Below are 25,980 nucleotides of genomic sequence, written 5' to 3' on the forward strand. Positions count from 1 at the left end.
AAATCCTTACTTGTTTATGTAAATCATTATGTATATAAAGGAGCGTTGTGGTGTGGATGTGGATGTGATAGGAAGCGTTTGGAGGAAGACACTGAGATGGTTTGGCCATGTGGAGAGGATGGAGGGTGAGAGACTGACGAGGAGAGTGTATGTGAGTGAGGGGGAGGGGTGGAGAGGGAGGGGGAGACTGAGGATGAGATGGAGGGATGGAGTGGAGAGGTATATGAGAGAGGGGTGTGTGAGTTGGGAGCAGGGCAGTGAAATGGTGGGGGACAGGGCGACATGGAGGCAATTTGTTTGTGGCCACCCCGTACGGGATTAAGGCGTCTGCAATAGATAGATAGATTATGTATTGCACTCACAGTACTTACAAATTCGATGCAAATGAGGCAAGGTGGGCAACTGCCGTACATCTTACAGTCTGTGACGGTACTACCCTCTGGAGGCTGGATAACTTTTGCATGCACAAATGAATATTAGTCACATACTGTAAATAACAAATGTGCCTCTAAGGGTCCCTTCCACAGGGTTTTTTCCACATAAAAGTGTAAATTATTTAAGTAAATATATGTACATATATGTGTACTGCCCTCAGGCAGTACTTCTTTGATTTTCCCTGGAATGATTATTGCTTCCATGGCCGTGAGCCATCTGAGTGTGCCTTGCGCATTACGGAGGTTATTCTCTCGGGCTTGGAAGCATACATTCCTTTCTCATATCCATTGACTAACACAAGAAAGCCTTGGTTTAATCACGCTTGTTCTAATGCTGTCCGCAACAAGGAGAAGGCCTACAAAAGGTACCGGAGCCATCCCACCCCTGAATCACATCATCTTTACGTTTCTGCCCGGAATCGTGCTAAGTCTGTTCTTCGCTTCTACTAAATATAATTTCATCCATACTAAATGCTCTCAACTCTCCAACTCGAATTCTTCCCGCTCCTTCTGGCACCTTGCCAAAAATCTTTCTAACAACTTTACCTCATCATCCTTCCCTCCTCTTTTCTACTCTGATGGTTCTGTAGCTATTTCTTCTACTGATAAAGCAGATCTCTTCGCACAGACTTTCTCCTCCAATTCCGCCTTAGACGATTCCGGTGCTGTTCCTCCATCACTTCTCCCTTCTGACTTCCTCATGGCTGACATTAAAATTTCTTCAGTTGATGTATTTTCTGCCATCACTGGCCTCAGTACTAACAAGGCATATGGGCCTGATGGGGTCCCTACTGTTGTTCTCAAGAACTGTGCTTCTGTGCTTACACCCTGCCTAGGCAAACTCTTTCGCCTTTGTCTGTCAACTTGTACCTTTTCTTCTTGCAGGAAGTTTGCTCTCATTCAGCCAGTCCCAAAGAAGGGTGACCACTCCCAACCCTCCAACTATTGTCCAATTGCTTTAACGTCCTGTATTTCAAAAGTTTTTGAGTCAATTCTTAATAGAAAAATTTTAAGGCATCTTTCCTATCACAACCTTCTTTCCGGTCGTCAGTATGGGTTCCGTCAGGGACGCTCCACTGGCGATCTTCTCACCTACCTTTCAGACTCCTGGTCATCCTTCTTTCGGGACTTTGGCGAAAGCTTTGCCATTGCACTTGACATCTCAAAGGCTTTCAATCGAGTCTGGCATAAATCTTTAATTTCCAAACTGCCCTCCTACGGTTTCTATCCTTCTATCTGTGCCTTCATCGCTAGCTTCCTTTCTGGTCGTTCTATAGCCGCTGTTGTAGACGGCCATCGTTCTTCTCCTAGATCTATCAACAGTGGTGTTCCTCAGGGCTCTGTCCTATCACCAACTCTCTTCCTTTTATACATCAATGATCTTCTAAGCTGTACATCTAACCCTATCCAGTCATACGCTGATGACTCCACCCTTCACCTTTCCATTCGGTTCCCGCAACGCCCATCTCAACAGTTACTTCAAGAAACAAGGGATGAGGCTATGGCACACCTAATGTCTGACTTGGCTCGTATCTCTGACTGGGGTAAAAACAATATGGTTGTCTTTAATGCATCTAAGACTCAGTTCTTACACCTATCAACCCGACAAAATCTTCCACAGGTATACCCATTAATGTTTAATAATATTCAGCTTAATCCTGCATCATCCTTGAACATGCTTGGGGTTTCATTTACTCGGGACTTATCTTGGAAAGATCATATTACATCTCTTGTAAAATCTGTTTCCAAGAGATTGGGTGTGCTAAGCCGACTCCGCTCTTTCTTTACCCCTGCACAATTGTTGACTCTATACAGGGGTTTTGTCCGCCCCTGTGTGGAGTACAACTCTTATGTGTGGGGAGGCTCCCCACATACAGCTCTTCTCAATAGGGTGGAGTCAAAGGCTTTTCGTCTCATTAACTCTCCTCCTCTTACTGACTCCCTTCAACCTCTGTCTCTTCGCCGCACTGTTGCATCTTTATCTCTTTTCTATCGCTACTTTAATGGTCACTGCTCCTCTGAACTGTCTGCTTGCATTCCTCCACCTCTACGACGGGCGTGTAGCACCCGTCTGGCAGCAAACTCTCATCCCTTTTCTGTCCAACTCTCTAATGCAAGAGTTAACCGTTACTCCCAGTCTTTCATTTATGCAACAGGTCAGCTCTGGAACTGTCTCCCTCTATCTGTATTTCCTGCTGCCTATGATCTCAAGTCTTTCAAACGCAGTGTGTCCAGGCATCTCGGAATGATCGGATCTTGAATTTGGCTCTCTATTGTATTTTGTTTTTCTCTTAGAGGGAACTGTTACTGCGGGCTCATGGCCTTTGGTTCCTTCTTCCTCACATAAAAAAAAAAAAAAAAAAGTGCATAAGAGACAATAATTATGATAATGATTCTGTTATCAACAAGAGATTTTTTTAAGATTATATTGTACCACATGGATGTATTGATATGTACTTTACTGATATACATACATGTCACAGTACAGTAGGCTCACACAGTGCATGAGAGATTGGGCGGTCCACGCCCTCGCGCACTGTGAATTCATGCACTGAGAATACATAATCTTATGGAGAAAATTACATATGGGCGGTACCTCCTCATACTTGGACATTTTTTGGCCCTTAGAGACATAATAAAGGTAAAATTTTTCAGACATTATGCTACGGATATAGCTACAATAACAAAAATATGGGTAGTCACCTTAACAAGAGTAGACAACAGGCCTGATGGACTTAAATAACAGGGTTTCCTAGGCGCGGCAACACTTATAGCGCCACACCCCCCGCTGCACCTCCCACCGCACCAACGCTTCCCTCCGCAGACTCCTCTTGAGCACCTTCCCCAGGAGCCTTGAAAAGTTACTCACTTCGGCTATAAACCCCTTGAAGTCCAATGCTGACACTTCTGACATTGCATCCTCTTCATCCTCAACAGGAACGTGAGCAGATGATGTAGCTGGTTCCTCATTTTCACTAAATTGAGCCTGCTGTGTGTAACTTGTTATGAGCGTCTGTCTTCTGTTTATTTCTTGCCTGTGCCTGCCTGTGTAGAAAAGAAAGAGTTTGTCGATACCAACCAGAACTTCCTCTGTTCTTAGGCTGCTCACTTCATGCTCCTTCACCTCTTCTTTGAGCTTATCTACGGCAACAAGGATCTTGCTTATTCTTGAGATACACAGCTCTGTATTCCCCTCCATCACACTGGGCTGCTCAGCTTGACTCTGCCTGGCGTCGGGCTCTGCGTCAGCCCCGTCTATCCATTGCAACACTTCCTCAGGAGGCTGTTCCTCGTTAGCAGCGTGCACTTCTTGTATGTCCGCCAATGTAACATCCTCGAAACCTGGTACAGCTTGTGCTGCTGTCAGTATTGCTGCCTCAGTCTCAGCCAGTGGTTGAATGGCTGTCTCCTGGGTCATGCATAAGTGAGGCACAAGCATTTGCCATGCATGGTTCACCGATGCAGGTGTAATCTGGTGCCAGGCTTGTAAGAGAAATTCAACAGCGTCCTTCACTGTAAAACGACGCCAAAATGCCTCAACAGTCGTGGCACCTGTGGCGGGTCAGGATACTGCTGCTGGCAGAGATGGAACGGGAGCAGGTGCCTTATCGAGGTCTTCGTCGTGATCTTCTTGTAGGACATGAAGCTCCTCTTGTGTGTCGGTCTTCCTGCGTAGGTAGTCGTCCACTTGCTTATGGTAGAAGTGCTTCACAGTGGCAATCAGTTCTTGATCCAGTGACTTCACTAGTGACATTGTCCGGGGCAGCAGAAACACAATGCGACAATCCTTGTGCAGATCTTATAAGTATGGAGGATGACTTGGTGCATTGTCCAGCACAAGGAGCATCTTAAATGGAATGCCCAGTTCCCGACACTTGGCCCTGGCATCGGGGACACATTGCCTCATTAACCAGTCTGCCATAATGTTCCTGGTCATCCAACCATTTGCAGACTTGTACCAGTACATGCCACTTGTGTCCATGTTTGTGAGGTTTTTGTAGCACCTTGGGTGTGAAGCTGTGTGTACAACAACTGGCCCCATCTTGTGGCTCCCAGGCAGGTTTACAGCGAACGTTACTGTCATCTTACATTTCTGGAACTTGCGACCAGGGGCTTGTTTGTGTCTTTTAGCGATGTAAGTTGATTAGGGCATGGCCTTGTAGTATAACGACGTTTCATCGACATTGTAGATCTGGTCCATGGAGTACTGTCCCTCTTCAAGAAGTGCTCTAAATATCGCAGAATAGTCTCTCGGGGCCAGCTCGTTGGCAGAGGCAAGTTCACCAGACACTTTGACGTGACGGAGTTCCTTACGCTTGAGACAACGGTCCAGCCATCCAACCGATGCCTTGAAAGGTTTGTCCACATTTAACTTGCAAGTTGCTGCCTTGTAAAAGAGCTGGGCTTGGTTCCGAATAAATCTGCCATTCAGTGGAACACCTTCCTTCTCCTTCCTCATTATGAAGTGGCAAGATACCGTTCCATTAGTATCATCACATGATTTCCCACCTGCAAACGACCGTCTAGGTCAGAGGCACTATACGTCTTTACTACAGCCCTTATGGCATGACGGTTCTTCCACACTGTTCTCACTGTTGATTCAGCCAGTCCCAGGGCTTTCCCAATGGCGGTGTTTCCTTGTCCCTCCTCCTTCATCTTGATGATCTCTAACTTGGTGGTATGTGTCAGAAGTTTCTTAACTCTTGGGGTTGGAGCCATGGTGCAGTGAAGTACAGGCCAGGATGGAGCAGTAAAAAAAAACGCCACTCGTTGTACACGACAGGTTAGCTGTAGAGAGCGGATCCTCACTGTGCGCGAGCCAGGACTGTTATGGTGCGCCCCCCACCTTGTACCGCAAGCTGCGCAGTAGAATGCCCGGGAATTTCTGGGCATCAACATGGCGACACGTGACGTGTTGTGTGAGGGGTGGTCGCGTACTAATAGAAAATGGCATTTTTGAGCCACTCCTTGCCTCTACCTCGCATTCTGTGAGGTAAACTCGCGCATTCAAGGTTTTTGGTTATGATTTTTGGTCACTCTCGCACAATGCGAATTGCGCACTGTGATGACGCAAACTGTGCGAGCCTACTGTATCTCTGTATCCACTCTTTGATCCTGTACAGTACTTGTTCCTGGTTTACTGGTATTGAATTTTATCTAAGATCTTGTATGACCACAGTCTTTGTGTCTATCTCTGTACTTTATCCTATACTCTTGTGCTGATACTGGAGTTTATCCTTGATGAACTGAATTATGTATCTGATTATTAGACTTGATATTCTCATATCTGTGTTAATTATTTACCAGAATTGTATTGGCTTTTGTTCCGTGTACAGTATTGACCTTCGTCCCCATCCCTTGTTCTGATGACCAAATGACCAAGGCTCTGGGGTGAGTTAGTTATTCTGAATCTTTGCCCTGATGGTCACTTCCGTGTTGCGTGGCAGGCCCCGGACTTTAACCATGTCCAGATCGCACTTGCGTCTTGAACACGAGTGCTCAATAAGGGGTGTATTACCACCATACATGGACAGTCACAGTACTGGAGGACTTAAGCTAATGTAAATAGATATATGAACAAAGATTCATAGGAATAAAAAAGGGATATTTTAAGTAGGTTAACACAAGTAAATAAGACAATATGTTGTGGGTGGAAAGGGTGGAGGTAGGTGTTGAGCCTGGGTGTAAGGCGAGAACATAATTAATTGGTGACAGGTGAACAAGGGCTGCTTTGTATCAGATGGATGGTACGGGGACCCTACAACCAACGCAGGACAGACACGATTGAGGCTTAGAACCAACAACACCCCACAGCCCTTCTCAGGACTATATTAGACCCACAACATGTAAAACTTAATACTGATAGTGATATTAACCTTTTGAATCAAGGTGACTCAAGATGACTTATTGTACAATTCCCGTAAGAGAGAAGTTAAAGTTTACCTGCTACAGTATAATGAGCAACCTAATGGATACTGCAGATGAGCAAGCTCAGTGAACTAAATATGAATTAAGGTGCTATTATGTGAAGTTACCTGTACAGCACTAATTAGTGTAATCTCATGTTAACAGGTTTTGAATGAATAAACTGTGTTCATATCCTCATGCTGGGTCTCAATCACCTAGTTCTGTAGTGATCACCTCACCAGTGATTACACCATCACTCCCCCGTGCTTCAGCATTTCACCACACCCTCCATTAGTTCCTGGGGTTTTCCCCATTTTGACCATCTTCATTGCTTCCACTGCTTCCATCCTAATGATCTCTTCCTCCCTTCGCATCTCCCTCCTCCTCCAAGCCATTCCCCATCCATTTATACATACATTACTCTCAGTCTCTATGTTTAACAGTTCCTCAAAGTGTTCTCTCCATTTCCTCACTTTTTCTCCTGTCTCTAGTGTCAGTCTACCATTTTTATCTTTTACTCCTCTTTTACCTTCTGTATCACCCTGTCTGACTCTTTACCTCCTGCCAAAACATTTTCTTACATTCCCTCCAATTTGTACTTAAATTCCTTCCAAATTTCTTATCTATTCTCTTCTTACTCTCTCTTCCTAATCTTTTCACCTCTATCTTCGTCTCTACATATAACGATTCCGTCCCTCAATTTCCTCCATGCCTCAGCTTCCCATCCACTCACTGTATGCTTTCTTCTTTTGTCCCTCAGCTTGTCTCACCTCTTCATTCCACCATGCTGTTCCATGCACCCACTTTCATCTTCTCTTCAACCTACACACCACCTCACATGCTGCACAGATTACGTCTGTGAATATCTTGCACACATCATCCATCTCCCCTATCTGCTCCAAATCATATTTACCCAATCCCTCCTCCACGTCTTCGTTATATTCTGCCTTTTTTTCATCCTCTTCCAACCTTTCTACCCTCCTTGTATGTACTACTTCCCTTTGCCCTTCTCTCTTGCAATTTATCAGTCATATTTGTACCATGACTTTCACCACCACCAAGTAGTGATCAGAAAGTCTACTCCCTCAGGCTCTGTCTCCTCTCGCATCCAGTACATCTTATTCTCTCATCCACATACACACAGTTATCGCCTTCTGTTCATTTAGTTCACCATCCACCCATCTTATCACTTGCTTCATATATGTGTGGATCATTTTGTGTCTAAAGAGGGTCTTGCCTGTCACCAGCCCCCTCCCTGCAGATTTGTTCACTAGAGTCCTACCATTATCATCCACCTCTGTAAGTACACCCCACTCAACAGTTGCTCCATCCACCTTTGTATTCCCTACTTTTCCATTCACATTTCCAGTCAAAACACTCCCTTACTCCTATCAGACTTTCCCATGGATGCTTCTACTTTTGCCCAGAACTCTTCTTTAACTCTGCTCGCACGGTCTTCCATAGACACATATACACACATAATCATCCATGCTTGTATTCCTGCTTTCAGTCTTACCCACACAATCCTTGAACCAACTGATCCATATTCTCTTATATTCTCCATCCATGTCTTGTACACAACAATACATACACCCTTCTTTGCCATCTCATTCTCACCTACACCTGCATTTATACTCCATCCATTCTTCCACTATCTCACACTCTCATCTTTCCGTTCACCCTCAGCCAAACCACCTATGTCCACTTTTGCATCCTCAGGCACATGGACAATCTCCCTCACTTTCACCTTGTCATTTCATAATTTCAGTTATACGGCATGTACTTCACAGGCTAGCATCAGTGATGTAGAAAAAGATAGATTCTGGGATGACTTGATATATGTGGTAAGTGGTATAGGGGATAATGAAATGGTAGTTTTGGGAGAGGACTTATATGGTATGAGGGTGAAGCAGCTCAGGGATATAAAGGGTACATGAAGGATGTGCTTATGGTATGAGGAATGTTGAAGGAGAGAAGATTCTTGAATTTGGGGAGGCAATGAACATGATTGTATGCAACACACATTTTAGGAAAAGAGAGAGTAGGTTGACAACATATAAATATCAGGAAAACAGTAGCCAGATTTACTATTTCCTGGTAAGGATGGCTGATAGGAGGCTAGTGAAGGATGTTAAAGGAACAGGGAGTGAAGAATGTGTGCAACAACACAAATAACTGATGTGTGACCTGGTGCTTGAGGAGTGAGTGGTGAAGAAGAAGACCTGTGCACCTGGGAGGAGAGTACGGACATTGAAAAACTAAGTGGTAAGGGATGTCTTCTTTAGCAAGATGAGTAGAGTGGTGGCTGAACAAGGTGCTGTTGACAGATGTGTTAATGAACAGTACAGAGCTCTCAAGACCAATCTCCTGAGAGTTACTGATTCAGTGTGTGGATGGATAAGGAACCCTTCCAAGACATAAGGTAACATGGTGGTGGGATGAGTGTGTAGAAGTTGCAATGAAGGAGAAAAGAAGGCTTTTCCAAAGAACGGTAAGAATTTAATGGTCTTTGATTTATGCTGCTACTATGAGCAGGGTGATAGGAAGGATGCAGTAGGGGAAGGTGCCAGGTGTGTCTGGGTTGACTGCTGGGTTTAGTTACTGATATGATAAATATGATTATATATTAGTGTGAAATGGCGGGGGACAGGGCGACTTGGAGGCGATTTGTTTGTGGCCACCCCAAACGGGATTGAGGCGTCTGGCAATAGATAGATAGATAGATAGTGATGTCCTAGATGACTGGCTGAAGAGTGTGTTTGTAAATGTGTCCAAAAGGGTGATGTCCTGGAAAGAGAAAATTATAGAGGCATAAAACTTTTGGACCAGATAATGAAGGTAATGGAGAAAGTCCAGGAAAGTATGATTAAGGAAAGAGTGAATATCATGGAGATGCAGTTCAGCATTATGGCAGGCAAAGGGACCACTGAGGCCATATTCATTGTCTGACACCTTCAGGAAAAATATATAATAAAGAAAAGGGAACTGTATTTTGTTTTTGTTGATTTGGAGAAGGCCCTTGACAGTCCCTAAGAAGGTGGTGAAGTGGCAGTGAGAACGCTTGGGATTGAGAAGTGGCTGGTTAGAGTGGTTATGGCTACGTACTGTGTGTGGGTGCTCGCACCCTTTGGCAAGAGTGAATGGAGATTTGAGTGATGAGTTTTCCATGAATGTTGGCTTGCATCATGGGTCAGTGCTGAACCCCTTATATGTCATGGTGTTTTAAACACTCTAGAGTGACTTCAGAAATGGACTCCCACAGGAGATGTTGTATGCCGATGACTTGGTGTTGACTGCAGAGAATGAATGGGAGGCAGAGGAAAGATTTAAGAAATGGAGAGACAGAATGGGGCACAATGGTTTGTGAGTAAATGCAAATGAAACAAAAGTGATGATATTTGCGGCTGGTGCCAGTACTGCCAAAGCATAGGGAAAGTGGCCATGTACGGTTTGCCACAAGTGTGTGGAAAGTAATTCCATCTTGTGCAGTACCGTATTTGTGATGAGCAGGCACATAAGATGTGTTGAGGTGTTAAAGGTAGGCTATGAGATAATGCTGATTTCGTGTGTGCGTTGGTTTGAGGAGAGGATGTAGAGATTATCAATTGTGAAAGGACTGATCTTGCTGGTGGGTCTGTTGAGTGTGTGGAAGAGTTCTTTATTTTGCGGACATGCTCTTTGCTGGAGGCGGGGTTGGATCTATCTCTGTGGCTAGGGTAAAGAGTGGTTGGAGGAAGTTCAGAGAGCGATTGCATCTCCTGACACTGAGAAGGCTCTTTCCTTGTGCTAAGGGATCGTTGTATGCAGCATGTGTTACTAGTGTAATGCTGTATGGTAGAGAGGCCTGGGCAGTAAAAGAAGAGCATTATTTGTAGGCTCAGACATACAGAAATGATAATGGTTAGATGGATGTGTTGGGCATCCTTGAATGTGAGTCCTGGGGGGCTAGGTTTATGACTGAAGAGTTGAGAGGAAGGATGGGACTGGAGTGTACAGTATTGGTGTTGTGATGAGGAGGGGTAGATTGAGAGAGTTTGGGTATGTAGAGAGGATGGATGATGACAGTTGGGCATGGAAAGTGAGAAGTGTTAACTTTGGAAGTAGGGTTGCAAGTGGCAGACCAAAAAAGACTTGGGATTAGGACATGCTATTTGCTGGAAGAGTTTTTTATTTGGTTGGATGAAGTTCAGGGAGCAATTGCATCTCCTGACACTGAGAAGGCTCTTTCCTTGTGCTAAGGGATCGTTGTATGCAGCATGTGTTATTACTGTAATGCTGTATGGTAGAGAGGCCTGGGCAGTAAAAGAAGAGCATTATTTGTAGGCTCAGACATACAGAAATGATAATGGTTAGATTGATGTGTAGGGCATCCTTGAATGTGAGTCCTGGGGGGCTAGGTTTATGACTGAAGTGTTGAGAGGAAGGATGGGGCTAGAGTGTACCGTATTGGTGTTGTAATGAGGAGGGATAGATTGAGATGGTTTGGGTATGAAAAGAGGATGGATGATGACAGTTGGGCATGGAAAGTGAAAAGTGTTAACTTTAGAAGTAGGGTTGCAAGGGGCGGACCAAAAAAGACCTGGGATTAGGTCATAGAGTGTGACCTCAGGGATATGGGACTGAATAGGGAGGCTGCTGGAGATAAGCAGCATGGAGAGCCACCATTCGGTGACTAACACCGACGCATGCAAGCATGTTGGAGGCTTTATAAATGATACAATACAAAAGTGTTATAAGTACTCCAGGATGTCATATCATAAGGTAATAATTTGTATTTTTGTTGCTTGAATATAGCAGCCTAGTATTGTAATGGCTCCCATTCAGTATGTACTCAATTAGCAGAAATGTCAGATTCATCTTGTTTGACTAAGTTGGTAATTGATTCTAGAGTAGTCAGGTTAATAGTGTCCTACTGTGAGTCTGGTCAGTATATTAAAGAAGCTTGTTCTGTGATGTGGTGTTCAAAGATCTTGTAAGTCAAGTAAGGTTATTCATTCATGTTTCTTTTACCTTGCCTGGAGACATTACTGACTTTGATTTGGATCCTCAGAGACAGAGACATTCCTGCACAATTCATAAAATTAGGCACTATTCAGCTTTGGCTGAGCATGTTAGTATTTGATGTGAAAGTCTGTTATTAGGTTCCAGATACTCCTTAGCTACCCCTGCCCAGTTATGCACCTAGGACTGTACATCATTCAGGCCATTGTTTGGCTATAGGATCATTTCTCATCTCCCCTCTCCCAAGCCTGTTTGTGGATGCAGGGGTAATGGCGCTTGGGCTATGGCATTGGTCCCATATAGTGAGTTGCTGGTACAGAGCCCAGAGGCTTCCAGAGCCCCCAACACATGACTGTAGTTTTGGCTAACACTTTATGACCTCCATCTGTCATATCCTCACCCTTTAGTAATCAGGCAAAGGAAGTCATGACTGAACACAGTCTCCCACATACTCCAGTCTTAGGCATGGTGACATCTGTTGTGTTTCATCTTGGGTGTTGCCCAAGATCAGATTTTGTCTGGCTGTCATGACCCCTTAGGCTATGACAACCAGTGTGGTGATCTGCACCCAGTGTTTAGCTCATGTTGCTGCCCATATTGGGTCCATCTCAGTCTCCAATGGCGCAAAATCTGATACTGGTGTTGGATTTAGAGTTGTCTTCCCTAATTTTAGCCAGAATGGCATCCTACCCTCATAAGCTGCAATTTTTACTGCAGAGCTCTCAGCAATTCTGATGAATCTCCAAATTATCCATACCCATGTGGCAATCAGTTTTACTATTTTTGATGACTCAAGGGCAGCGGTGTGTCAAAGAGAGCATGTAGAAATTGTCAGACGTGAAAGGTTTAACCTTGATGGAGAGTCTTTTGAGATTGTAGAGGAGTTTCGTTATTTGAGGGACATGATATGTGCAGGAGGTGGGGCTGAAGCTAGCTCCGTGGCTAGGGTAAGGAGTGGTTGGAGAAAGTTCAGGGAGCTGTTGCCTCTCCTAATAGTGAGAAGGCTCTACCCCTGTGCTAAGGGTTCTTTGTATGTATGTGTTAGGAGTGTAATGCTGTATGGTAATGAGACCTGGTCAGTAAAGGAAGACAGACATACAGAAATGGCAATGATTAGGTGGATGTGTAGTGTATCCTTGAATGCAAAGTCCTGGGGGGACTAAGATTGCAACTGAAGAGATGAGAGGAAAGATGGGACTGGAATTTATTGGTGTTGTGATGAGGAGGGGTAGATTGAGATTAGGGTAAGGAGTGGTTGGAGGAAGTTCAGGGAGCTGTTGCCACTTCTAACATTTAGAGGACCCTCCCTCTGTATTTACCTATTTGTAGTATACAGGAATTGAGCAATGCTCGTGTTGTCCTGTCTCCATATCCACATTTATCAAGTCTACCTTTAAACACATGAATGTTTTTCTCATGCACCACCTCTTTGTCTAAGTCGTTCCAAATATTTAAGTATTTACCTAATATACCTAATTGTGATATACACGGAATGTACTATGCTCGTGGGTTTCCATCGCTGTTTCTCAATAAGTCAAATTTGGCTTTAAACTCGTTTAAGTTTTTAGACTGGACAATCTCTCTGTCCAGGCTATTCCATAAGTCTATACTTCTGTAAGAAAGCTATATTTCTTGATATCCTTCAAGCAGCATGACTTTTTCAATTTCATTCCGTGTCCTCTTGTTGCTCTCTTATCTCATACAAACAGATCTTCTTTGTCAATTTTATCTACTCCCACCATGGTCCTGAATACTGCAATCATGTCTCCCCTCTTTCTCCTTTCCTCTAGGGAAGGCAAATCCAGTTTTTCCAGCCTCTCTCTGTATGACAGGTCTGTCAGACTGGGGACCATCTTGGTTGCTGTTCTTTGTATTCTCTCAATCTTGTTTATATCTTTCTTTTTGTGTGGGGACCACACTACCGCTGCATATTCTAACCTGGGGCGGATCATGGCCACTATCAATTTTTTCATCATCTCCTCATCCATATAATGAAATGCTACTCTTATGTTAGTCAAGAGTTTATAAGTCTCTCCAACTATCTTGTTAATGTGCTTTTCTGGTGACAAACTATCTTGGACCAGCACTCCCAAATCTTTCTCTTCTCTCCTTTTTGTGATTAATTCATTACCCAACAAATAATTCAGTGATGGCCTCTTGGTACTTTTACCCATTTCCAATATTTTACATTTCTTTACATTAAATTTCATTTCCCACGTCTGGCTCCAATTGTGTATCCTATCCAAATCCTTCTGCAGTATTTTACAATCCTCCTCAACCTCTACCTTCCTCAAGATCTTTACATCATCAGCAAACAGACTTGCATAACTGTTCACTCCATCTACCATATCATTTACATAAATCAGGAACATTACTGGCGCCAACACCGAGCCTTGAGGGACTCCACTTGTTACTTCCCTCCATCCAGACATCCTATCCTTTATTACTGTCCTCATTTGTCTGTCTCTCAAAAAGTCTCTCATCCATTCGAGAAGTTTCCCCTTCAGTCCTCCTGTATATTCTAGTTTCCACATTAGTCTTTTGTGCGGTACCTTGTCAAAGGCCTTCTCTAAATCTAAGTACACACAATCCACCCAACCATCTTTCTCCTGTACCACGTCAATCGCTCTTGAGTAAAAGCTCAACAAGTTGGAAACACATGTCTTTCCACTTCTGAATCCAAACTGACATTCAACCAAAATATTCATCTCTTCCAGATATTTTATCCATCTGTCTTTCAGGATTCTCTCACACAATTTTGCGACCATGCTGGTTAGAGACACTGGTCAATAATTCAGGGGCTCTTCTCTGTGTCCTCCCTTGTAAATTAGTACCACATTTGCCCTCTTCCATTCTTGTGGCACTTTCCCCTCTTCCAGTGAGCATACAATTAAACTGTGAATTTTATTCGCCAGTTGTTCTCTGCATTCCTTCAGTACCCAGTTAGAAATTCCATCAGGTCCTGGGGCTTTCCTTACATCTTGAGTTTCCAGTAATTTATACACTTCCTGTACCTCCACTTTTATATCTTTTATCACCGGAACATTTCTAATCACTCCCTCCCCCTCCACAAGCTCCTTTTCTTTAGTGAAAACTGACTGGAAATGTTTGTTGATTATTTCTGCTTGCATTGCCACATCCTTAAAGACCTCTCCTTCTACTTTCAGTTGGGTGATTCCTTCCTTTTGTTTCAGTTTGCCATTAACAAATCTATAAAACAGTTTGGGTTCATCCTTGCATTTGTCTATTATACCTTTTTCAAAATTCCTTTCTTCTTCTCTACGTATTCTTGTGTATTCATTTCTTGTTCTTTTATATTCTTCCTTTGTTCTGTTGTTACCTCTCTTTCTCCAATTGTTCCATGCCTTATCTCTCTCTTTTTTTGCTATCATACACCTTCTATTAAACCACTCCTTTTTCCTGTTTTCTTTCCCTCTTACTCTTGGTACAAATTTTTCCATTCCCAAATTATAGAGGTCTAGAAAGATATCCCACTTCTTCTGTATCTCTCTTGTTTCTCTGAATTTTCTCCAATCCACATTTTCAAAAAAGTTTCTCAATCCTGTAAAATTTGCTTTCCCAAAGTTGTATCTTCCCTGTCTATGAAGCTCGTCTCTTGGCTCGACGTTCCCCATTAACATCTGGAACTCAGTGACCACATGATCTCTTTTTCCTGAAGGACAGAGATATTTCAATGATTCTGTTACATCGGGTTCTTTGGTGAACGATAAATCTAACCTTGCTGGTGTGTCCTCACCTCGAAACCGTGTCTCTTCTTGACCCATTGCGTCATCATATTATTCATTATTGTATTTAATAACATAGTGCCCCATGAATCCTCGCTGCCTCCCGAGTACCATTCCTCCCAGTTCACCTCTTTACAGTTAAAGTCACCCACTAAAATTATATTATTGCTTTTCTCAATTATTTTTTGCAAATAGATAGCCATATCTGACAACATCTCATGGTATTCGTCATCCTTCCATGCCCTCGTCTTTGGGGGAACATACACTACCGCCATATCTCTCTTAACATTCTCTCCAGTTTCTAATTTCATATATATCACTTCATACCTGCCTTCTCCCATTTCCACAGTATCTACATTTATGTTGTTCTTCACTGCTATCATCACTCCTCCTCCCTTTTTTTCTTTCCTGTCTTTTCTCTACAGTTTGTATTTACCATCTCCCAAATGAACATCAATATCTTCTCTTAATTTGGTCTCTACAAGGCACATGACATCAGGTTCATGTTCTCTCAAGAAATCGTTAATTTCGATCCTTGTCGATATGAAACCATCAACATTTGTATATATCACCGTCAAATTATTTTTGACGTTTTTAATACCCTCTTCTCTCCTACTCTCTGTCCGTACCACTTCCTCAACTTCTGATCTTTCACAGCCATCCCCCTTAGTTTCCTTCACTTCTGTTTCCTTAAATACCACTTCCTTACTTTCATATCCAATACTCTCCAAAAAAAAGTATTACATTCTTCCTCTGTCCTCTTATCATTTTTTCCCTTTACTTCTTCCTTTAATGATTTTAAAACTTCTCTTTCTTCTTCATTCAGATCTTTTCTTATTATAATATTTTCCATCCCCGCCTCTTTGCTTAATTTCCAAGTCTGGTTAGTACTTGGATGGGTGACCGCCTGGGAACACCAGATGCTGTTGGCATCCCTACGTCAAGTGGGGTTGGTGGAGGATTAGTGCCCCTCCCTGTAAAACAATTAACTCTAAGCCATTGGCCACCCCATTTGGGATACATGGCTTCTGGCAATGGATGGATGGATGGATGGACTTTAAGTATCTCATTTATTACACTTTCTGATGTAAACTTGACTCTCACTGGACTTGTTTCCCCTTTCTTATAAGGCCCTATCCTCCTTACTTCCTTAATTTCTTTTACCCACTTGTCTCCTTCGGGGTCAATCTTGCCTAATATTCCTCTCACCAGGTTCATGTCTCTCTCGAGTCTTATGAACCTAACCTTTTCTTCCTCTTCCCTGTTTCCAAATATTACTACACATCTGTTCCTTTCTACAGTTTCTCTCACAATTTTCTCTTTTTTCTTCAGTATTTTCACTACATTTTCTTCCACTTTTTTCTTGTTCATTTCCCTTTCTTCTTGGATGATCTCTCTTAAGCTGACCACTTCTTTCTGTTCTTCTTCTACATGTGCCCACTTTGCCTTATGCTCTTCTAATACATTACTCACCTTCTCCGTTTTATTAGTACTCTCCTCTAGTTTCCTTCTCAATTCAACATTTTCCCGCTGCAAATCCCTAATCCCTTCATTCGCTGTTTCTTTGGGATCTTTGTATGCAGGATGTGTTAGGAGTGTTATTATGTATGGTAATGATACCTGGGCAGTAAAAGAAGAGCATATTCATAGGCTCAAACATACAGAAAATATAATGGTTAGATGATTGTGTACTGGATCCTTGAATGCAAGGCCTGAGGGAGCTAGGATTGCAATGGAAGAATTGAAGGGAAGGATGGAGCAGGACTTTATTGATCTTGTGATGAGGAGGGGTAGATTGAGATGATTTGGACATGTTGTTGATGGTACAGGATGACAGCAGGATGACAGCTGGGAGTGGAAGGTGAGAAGTGTGAACTTCGGTGGGGATAGGGTTGCAAGAGGCAGACCAAAAAAACCTGGACTAGGTCGTAGAGCGTGACCCCAGGGATAACGGACTGAATGGGGAGGCTGCCAGAGATTGAGCAGCATGGAGAGTCACCATTCGGTGACCAAGACCGACACATGCAAGTACAGTGCCCTTGCATCTAGTACGCATTTGTCCAGTACTATTCTTGTCCAGTACGGTTGGCCAAAAATTAAGATAATTTATTACTGTGATATAGATTTGTTGGGCTAGTATGGATTGGCCGCACAAGGTGGGCCAAATCCGAGGAGTTCTTCTCTAGTACTGACGTGCTGCGTCCGGTGCTCTTACCCACACGCGTGCATGCAGGAAGATGGCCAACACCGAGGAACATTTCCCTAGTACTGCTGCACCATTCCACTACGCCTTCCTCATACTCGTGACGAGTGCCAGTCAGATTGCAGTACAGTATTGTGCTTCCCCCTGATGACGAAGATGACAGTGTATCAGTATGTGACTATGAGGGATTTATGAGGAAGGTTGAGACCGAGAGGCCTCCTCAGGATCCTGAAGGCCCTCCTCCAGGTGGTCAGCAGGACTTCCTACAGCCTTGGAAACCCCTCCCCCTTCCCCCCCAAGCCCATTACCACTCACCTTAAAGGTTGGTAAAATCTTTGTTGTGTCAAATTATAATGAAGTTGAATATGGGGGGGAATTTTTCAAAGCTTCTCTGACATTATTCATTTTTCCCAAAAGGTCTGTTGTTTCTCCACAGCGGATTTAATCCAGCATGGTAGTACTGTCTGACAAAAATACCGTACTGGATTCAAGGGTACTGTATGTTGGAGACTTTATAAACGATATGAACAAGGACAGCATTATTTGCCCTTGAGCATTGTAGTTATCTACACCCCTTGGTGCTGAAAATTTTAGAACAGCTCCTCTTTGTGGGCTGCCATGGTCAGAAAGCTTTGTATTGCTGGTTGCCAGGCCATGTTGGACTGCAGGGAAATGAATGTTCAGATGAGGCAGCAGCTACCCTTGATGCCTCTCTCAGACCTCTCCCCTTAGATTACCTCCCTGTGATTAAGGCTTCCGTGCGGGCCTTCTGGCAGCATGCATGGAAACACGTCCTATTCCAAGCAAGCTATGGAAGGTGACAGTGAAAGTTTGTCCATGGACCTATCCAACTATGCCCTGTCACAAGGAAGTTTCTGTGACCCCCCTACAGATGGGTCATACACTCCTGACACATTGCAATCATTTTAATCTCCCTTTCTTGTGAAAACTGTCTGTTCCCAGTGACTGTGCAGCATCTTTTCCCTGAGTGTCCCAGTCTGGGGGATGCATGCCATCGATACCTCTCCAGGTTTAGGGTGGGAGATGGGTCATACCTTCTCTCCTCAGTCTTTGGAGAGGAGGCATGTGTGATGGGAAGACCCACCTTCTTGTTTGTTGAAGAAGGAGGCTTCCTCAGACAGCTCTCATTTTTATGCTTATTTTTAGATTGTTGTTTTATGCATAATTTTATGGTGTGTCCTTGATGTAGTGCATTAACTTTATTGCTACATGATTATTTTTATTCTTTTTTTGTCATTTACCGTGTATGTGTATATATCTAGCTGTAGGTGGGGGTGCTTACCATCTGCTCACTTGATGTAGTGCAGCTCTCAGGTGACTGACCTTTCCTCTCTTCCTTCTTTCTTTCCGTCCATTCTCTTCTGTTTTTCTTTCCTTCATTCTTTCCTCTTCCTTCTGTCTGTGGGTGACTCTACATTGAGTGACAAGCCAAATGGTTTCCTGTACACCAGGAAACCATGTACTATGCTGGGTGGTAACCATATGACTAAATTATGGTACCTGGTGGTTTAGTGGGTAATTAAGGTGCTCCAACCAGACTGAGCCTGTGTAGGTTTATATCCAAGGAGTGGTTGGGGTTTATTGCTCACGTAATGCCACTCAGGGATGTGTGAGGCTGTTCACTCTCATAAATGTCAGGAAAAACTTGCCTGGCCCTGGGTGCCTACGCTCTTCATGGGACAACACAGGATTAGATGATGATGATGATGATCCTGTGCATATATCTGTATATATTTTGTTAGTACTTGGATGGGTGACCGCCTGGGGACACCAGATGCTGTTGGCATCCCTACGTGTCAGGTGGGGTTGGTGGAGGATTAGTGCCCCTCCCTGTAAAACAATTAACTCTAAGCACTTGGCCACCCCGTTTGGGATACATGGCATCTGGCAATGAATGAATGATGAATATTATATAGTTTGCTGAGAATAAATTTCAAATACAGTATTCTCACCGTAAAATCATGTTGTTCTTTGATAATTATCATATCAATCCAGTGTTGTTAAAGAATATTTTTTCACTGAATGCAGCCAGGTGGTTCCATCTTCCTTACAACTCTAAACAAGACAGCAGTGGCATGGGTAGGGGCAGTGGCCATTGCAGAGTATACTTTGCACCTCCTTCCTCCTGGCACACATGACTGGAATAAGTTTATCCCTCGCCAAGAGTTGCTGTTTTTGCTGGAGAAAAGTAAGATTTGTCTTCTGCAGAGTTGTACTTCATAGGTATTTAAACTGCATGCATACACAGGGTACCGTTTCACCCAGTTGCTAAGTTACTTTTAAGTTACAAATAAAAGCAAGTGTAGGGTATATGGAAGGTGATTACAAAGTTTTTGAAATCCAGCAAGTAAGAAAAGCAAGTGTAGGGTATATGGGAGGTGATTACAAAGTTTTTGAAATCCAGCTATTACTTGCACTGCAGTACAAGATTTATAAAAGCATCATGTGCTAACTTTCTTGTTCTTTTTTGTTATGTTCTTGTTGGAGAAGCCTCTGATTTCAACCTTTACTTTATCTCAACTGCCCATTCTTCTCAGTTTGTCCTAGTCCTGTCTTATTCCACCTCCCACCACCATTCCCACTGGTCATGCTCAATCTTGTCCACTGAAGCCATCATTTTCCTTTATTGCCTGGTCCATTACTACTTAACCCAGTGCCTCACATCACACCATCACACCATTCTTAAGCGGCTAAAGGTAACTCCCGTGAAACTAACTACCCTAGCTCCACATCTAACTTTTATAACCTACATAACTTCCCCTTCCTCCATCTTTCATTCAGTCCTCTTTTGCTTCACCAGGAGTGTTTGAGTCCAGGACTAGGATTAGTGCTGTAAATTGGCATGCAAAAGCCAATTAATATCAGTATAGAAAGGGAAAAATCCAATAATCAGGAGGGGGTGCAAGGAACAGCGTGGTGGACTGAAGAGGTGAGACAGGCTATGGCACAAAAGAAGAAAGCATACAATGAATGGATGAGAAATAGGGGCGTGGAAGAAGTTGAGAGGCCTAAGAGTTATATGTAGAAAGAAAGAGAGAGGTGAAAAGTTTAGTAAGAGAGAGTAAGAAGAGAGTGGATGAGGAATTTGAAAGGAATTTGAGTGTAAAGTGGAGGGACTGTAAGAAAATGATCTGGAAAGAGGTGAAAAGAGTAAGACAGGGTGGAAGTGAAGTTAGCAGGGAAGTGAAAGATAAAAATGGTAGATTACTAGTGGAGAAGGGAGAAAAAGTGAGCAGATGGAGAGAACACTGTAAGGAATTGTTGAACATAGAGGATGGAAGTAATGCAAGTATAAGTGGCTGGGGAATGGCCGGGAGAAGGAGGGAGGTGAGAAGACAGGAAGAAATCAGTAGGATAGAAGTTGTGGAAGCAATGAAGAAAGTTAAATCGGGGAAAGCCCCAGGAATTGATGGAGTGTGTGGTAAAATGCTGGAGCATGGGGGAGAGATAGTAGTAGAATGGATGTGGAAGATGTGCAGATTGGCCTGGGAGGAAGGTAGAGTCCCGGAGGATTGGAAGTCAGGTATAATTATTCCCTTGTACAAAGGAAAAGGGGAAAAAGAAGTGTGTGGTAATCATAGGGGCATTTGTCTTCTTAGTATAATAGGAAAAGTGTATGGTAGGATACTTATTGACAGAGTTAGAGAAAGAACAGAGAAATTAGTTGGAGAAGAACAGGGAGGCTTTAGGAAGGGAAGAGGTTGTGTAGATCAGATATTCATTCTTAGATCTTTAGTGGAAAAGTTTCTAGAGAAGGGAAAGAAGTTGTATGCGGCTTTCATGGATTTGGAGAAAGCATATGACAGGGTGGATAGACAAGGATTGTGGAAAGTGTTAAGAATATATGGAGTAGATGGGAAGTTGTTGAATGCTATGAAGAGTATGTACGATGGTGCGAAGGCTGCAGTGCGTGTGGATGGTGAACTAAATGAATTTTTCTCTTTGAAAGTTGGGTTGAAACAGGGATGTGTCATGTCTCCATGGTTGTTCAATCTGTACATGGATGGGGTAATAAAAGAGGTACAAGGTAGGGTAGTGGATGTTGGAGTGGCCCTGGTGAGAGAGGATAGTGTTTGGAAACTCCCTGTACTGTTGTTTGCAGATGATACTGTGTTGTTGAATGAAGACAAAGGGGAGCTGCAAGGCTTGGTGGATGAGTTTGGGAGAGTGTGTAAGAAACAGAATCTAAAGGTGAAAATAGGGAAGAGTAAAGTGATGGTCTTTGAGAGAGGTGAAGTCAGTGAATGTACAGTGAGGTTGGATGGTGAGGAATTGGAAAATGTGAGTATGTTTATGTACTTGGGTAGTGTGATGAGTAAGGATGGAGGTTTGGAGGTTGAAGTGCTTGAAAGGGTACAGCAGGGAAGAAAGGTTGCTGGTTCTTTGAAAGCAGTGTTAAGAAACAGGGAAGTGAGCATGGAAGTGAAAAAGTTACCACATGACAGTATTGTGATACCAACTCTAACGTATGGAAGTGAAGCTTGGACGTTGTTGGAAGGACACAAGTCAAGAGTGAGAGCAGTGGAAATGAGTTATTTAAGAGGAGCCTGTGGAGTCACATGGAGAGAGAGGCTGATGAATGAGGATATAAAGGAGCATTGTGGTGTGGATGTGGATGTGATAGGAAGCGTTATGAGGAACACACTGAGGTGGTTTGGCCATGTGGAGAGGATGGAGGGTGAATGACTGACGAAGAGAGTGTATGTGAGTGAGGTGGAGGGGGGAAGAGGGAGGGGGAGGCTGAGGATGAGATGGAGGGATGGGGTGGAGAGGTATATGAGAGAGGGGGGTGTGAGTTGGGAGCAGGGCAGTGAGATGGCGGGGGACAGGGCGACTTGGAGGCGATTTGTTTGTGGCCACCCCAAACGGGATTGAGGCGTCTGGCAATAGATAGATAGATAGACAGATAGGATCATATCAGAATCGGCTGAGTAGTATTGAAAAATATATAAATGTTTGTTTTACCCAGTGACCATCGTTTAAGGTGTGTTTTAATGCTGTAATGATGATTATTTTTCAAAGATTTAGTCATATCCCACATTCCATTGACAGTAATCATTCATTTATCCGGAGGTGCAGTATCTGGACCTGTTCATTATCCAGACTGTGGACCTTGGCTCTTTTAAACCATTATCCGAATTTACTTGCTATTATGTGGACATAAAAGTCCCCGAGAACTTTGGCCGGGCAGTCAACAGGTTCAGACATTGGTATCGTGGCTGCCGGGCTCTAGCCATGTGGAGGAAATAGTCCATACCCCACAACCTGAGCTAAAATATCCATTCACCCCTTTTACTGAATGGTCAAAGTCGTGCACTGGTCTGATCACTCGTACTAACCTCCAGCATCTGAGTAATACCGGCTGTAACCCTCAAGCGGTGTCAAAACATCCGTATGCATCCCCACCAAATGTCCAAAATTGCATGGCCACCGGGATTAGCATTTCCCAACTGCCACCGTGCATCTAACGGAGACTGCAAGCCACAAGTCAGGTGAAAGCGCCCATCCGCCCCTACACCAAACGTCCAAAGTCGCCCGGTCGCTGGGAGTTATGTTTCCCAACAGCCAGCACACATGTAAGACAGACCGTAAGCCACATGTTAAGTGAAAGCACCTGCCCACCTTGTGACAGAAGTGTGAAAATCCTGCCCACAGCCTTGCTTCTCCCCCTCTCTGGTCCCTCCATACCCTCCCATGCTTTCTCCCTTGCTAGCCAGACCTCCTGGCTCCCCCCTAACATCCTCAGTCCCTCCCCTCCCTCGCTTTGAAAGCACTGACCTGTGACATTTTACAGTTTTTGACAATTTATTTTAATACTATTGGTTGTATCAAAATTCTGCGAAAGCCACGAGAAAGCACATGAAATTCTGCATCTAGATATATGCCTAACTCTTGCAAGATGCCTGCAAAATTTTGCACTAGGATGATGGGGAGTCATATGAAGGTAAGCTTTACTCTTGAACCCCATTTATTCTCGCAGCAGGTTTGTTATTTTGCTCATCAGTTTTCTGTGTTTTTATTAGCTGATCTTACAATATAAACACCAGCGAAAATGATGGTATACCATTTATACCAATACAGTAACCCATCTAAGACCTGGATGCCCAAGTCCCGGACATTTTGGGCTTGGGTCCATTAGTCCAAGTCCTGGATAATCCCTAAGATATCCGGACAAAAGGCCATTTGGACAAACGTCCAAAATAATCTGGGACACCAAAAATTGGCCAAAAAACATCAAAATGGGAAAAAAAAAACGATGTGTTCATCCCATCTCTAAATTTGCCACGCAGTGACAAACAGCTGTGTTTTGGCACGTAGTTCTAACGACGTCCGCTAGAACGCCCCTGCATCCTCCCCACTTCCCACCTACCTACCGTCGTGACTGCACGCTTGTCACCATGGCTACCCACGTGCTCGCTTTTGTGGTGGTGCTCTACCTGCTGTAGGCCCTGCTGCCACTAGACCACATGGGAATTTTCAGTGGTGTGCAGTGTTAAGAAATTAAGAATCAGAGTGCAAAGAATTAAGTGCAGAGTGCAACACTGGTGTGTTGAAACTGGCATGGTACAAGTAAGAACAGAATGTCCAGTGTTAAAAAATTATAATTCACAGTGCAAAGAATTAAGTGCAGCGCAACAATGGATTACTGTACGTTCTTCAAGTGCACCTTAACCACTGTCAAAGCCATAAAGGAAGCTGGTTAATTTTTGCGATGTCCACAGACATGTAAGTATCCTGTACACTGCTGAATATTTTCCTTACTGACTTCTAATTGCTCATTCTCTGGTTCCTTTTCATTTATTTTATGGTTTCTGTCCCTTATTTGTGTGACTAGGATTTTAACCCTTTGAGATTCTGGTGACTATTTCAATCGTCATTTAAAATCCAACCTCAGAGATTCTGATGACGTTTTTAATCGTCATTTTAAGAAACTTTTGTAAAATATTCACCATAAATCGCATTTATGCATCATAACAAAGAGGCTTGAGCATAATGTCACAGAATGGTTGCTCTATGCGTGACGTTTCTGCACAGCTGGTCTGACTCAGGGCTTTATTTCTTTATAACTTTATTCTTGGTGAATATTTTTGCACAGCAAGGTATAAAATTTTAGGTTTTTGCCTAACTTCAGCTCGTCACTTTGACTTTTTATTTTCTTTGTTTTCTTTTTATGAACATATTACAATAAAGTACAACTGTTCAGCTTCAAAATAACACCAAAACCAGCATCCTATCATAAAAAGTGTATTTACACTGACCGATCAAAGAAAAACATCGCAAAGCGAATACTGTATGTGGCCAAGACTAAAATAAAATTGTGCATCTCTTTCCTTTCACTTTACTGCACAATGAAATGCAAAAATTACCATAATCTATACATCATTGTAAAGGTAATTTATTGTACTTTTTCATGGTTTAAACCAAATTTACATATCTTTACTCGTTATTTTTTGCCAAATATTTTTCAACAGGAAGGTATAAAATTTTTGCTTTTCGCTTAACATCAGCTCGTTATCTTGACATTTTATTTTCTTTGTTCTCCTTTTTTGAACCTACTGCGATGAAGTGCACCTATTCAGGTTTAAAATGACACCAGAACCAACATTCTATCATGAAAAGTGTATTTACACGGAGCGATCAAAGTAAAATATCGGGCCGCGAAGATGTGGGTCAGCGTGAGTGGCTGACTCTAGCACAGACATAATCTGCCTGGCCCAGAAACCTGATAGGGTTAAATAGGTGCTGTGCATATCTGGTAGGGAGTTGTTTAGGTGGCTTTCAAAGTTAGGTTGGGTTGGGGTCTATAAGTACCTGTCCAGGGGCATTTTGCCCAAGTCTCGGACAAGACCAAGTCCCTCACATTGCTTGGGCTCTGTTACATCAGATCTTGGAGGGGTTACTGTATGACCAATTTCTGGTGGCACATTTGGCCATGGAATATTTTTGTGTGTGCCCCGGGAGCAGCTGTCACTCATGTCACAAAGATAACTGATATTCCAATCGTCTTCAGTTTTTTTTGTGAATTTTTGTTGTTTATGCATTGTTTTCAAGGTGTTTAGCATTAATATTGATATTCCTGTGTTTGTTTTGATGTCTCAATATGGCAAAATGACCAGAAAACATTCGCAGAATTTGGAGGGGTACTGTACAGACAGTAGTTTGTAGCTAGAGTTTTTTTTGTTTTTCAGTGTTTTTTTTTTGCACAGTTTTCTTGGTATTGAAAATTATATTCGATATTCCTGTGTGTTTCTTCATGTCTGAATATGCCTGAATGACTGGAAAACACTGCCAAAGTAAGCGCATACTGTACAAATGGGTTAGGTATAGGTTGGAGGTTGGGTATAGGTAGGGTCTGGGTATAGTAGGGGGGATATTGTTCATTAACCAGACATTGCCACTACCCAGACATGCCTTTGGCTCTGTTTGTTGGATAATTGAGGGACAACTGTGATTGTTTTGAACCAAAACATACAAAATATTTAGACCCTAATCTTGTATCACTGTGGTTAGAATCAAGCTTGACATAAATACTTAGACAGCAGTCTTCTGTCAAGGAGCTGTGGCAGTCTGGTAGGAACTTGTGAGTCAGACAGTACATGTACTGTGGGAAATATTTTCCCCCAGAGCAGTTGCGCTCTTTAAATTTATCATAGTTATCCCTGGTTAA

The 25,980-nt window shown here is 43.1% G+C and overlaps 1 protein-coding gene across 2 annotated transcripts in view; it reads left to right on the plus strand.

Annotated features, from left to right (window-relative positions):
* Nucleotides 1-25,980, plus strand: part of Coq3 (ubiquinone biosynthesis protein COQ3, mitochondrial) — a 423,669-nt gene that overhangs the window by 326,181 nt on the left and 71,508 nt on the right. For both annotated transcript variants that reach the window (XM_080277702.1, XM_080277701.1), the window contains exon 7: nucleotides 19,341-19,500. In XM_080277702.1, coding sequence (XP_080133828.1) covers nucleotides 19,341-19,500 — 160 coding nt within the window. The remainder of the gene's footprint in view (nucleotides 1-19,340; nucleotides 19,501-25,980) is intronic.

Source organism: Coenobita brevimanus, chromosome 71 (assembly GCF_032717465.1).
Source record: "Coenobita brevimanus isolate Jiangsu-jjx chromosome 71, ASM3271746v2, whole genome shotgun sequence".
NCBI classification, from domain to species: Eukaryota; Metazoa; Arthropoda; class Malacostraca; order Decapoda; family Coenobitidae; genus Coenobita; species Coenobita brevimanus.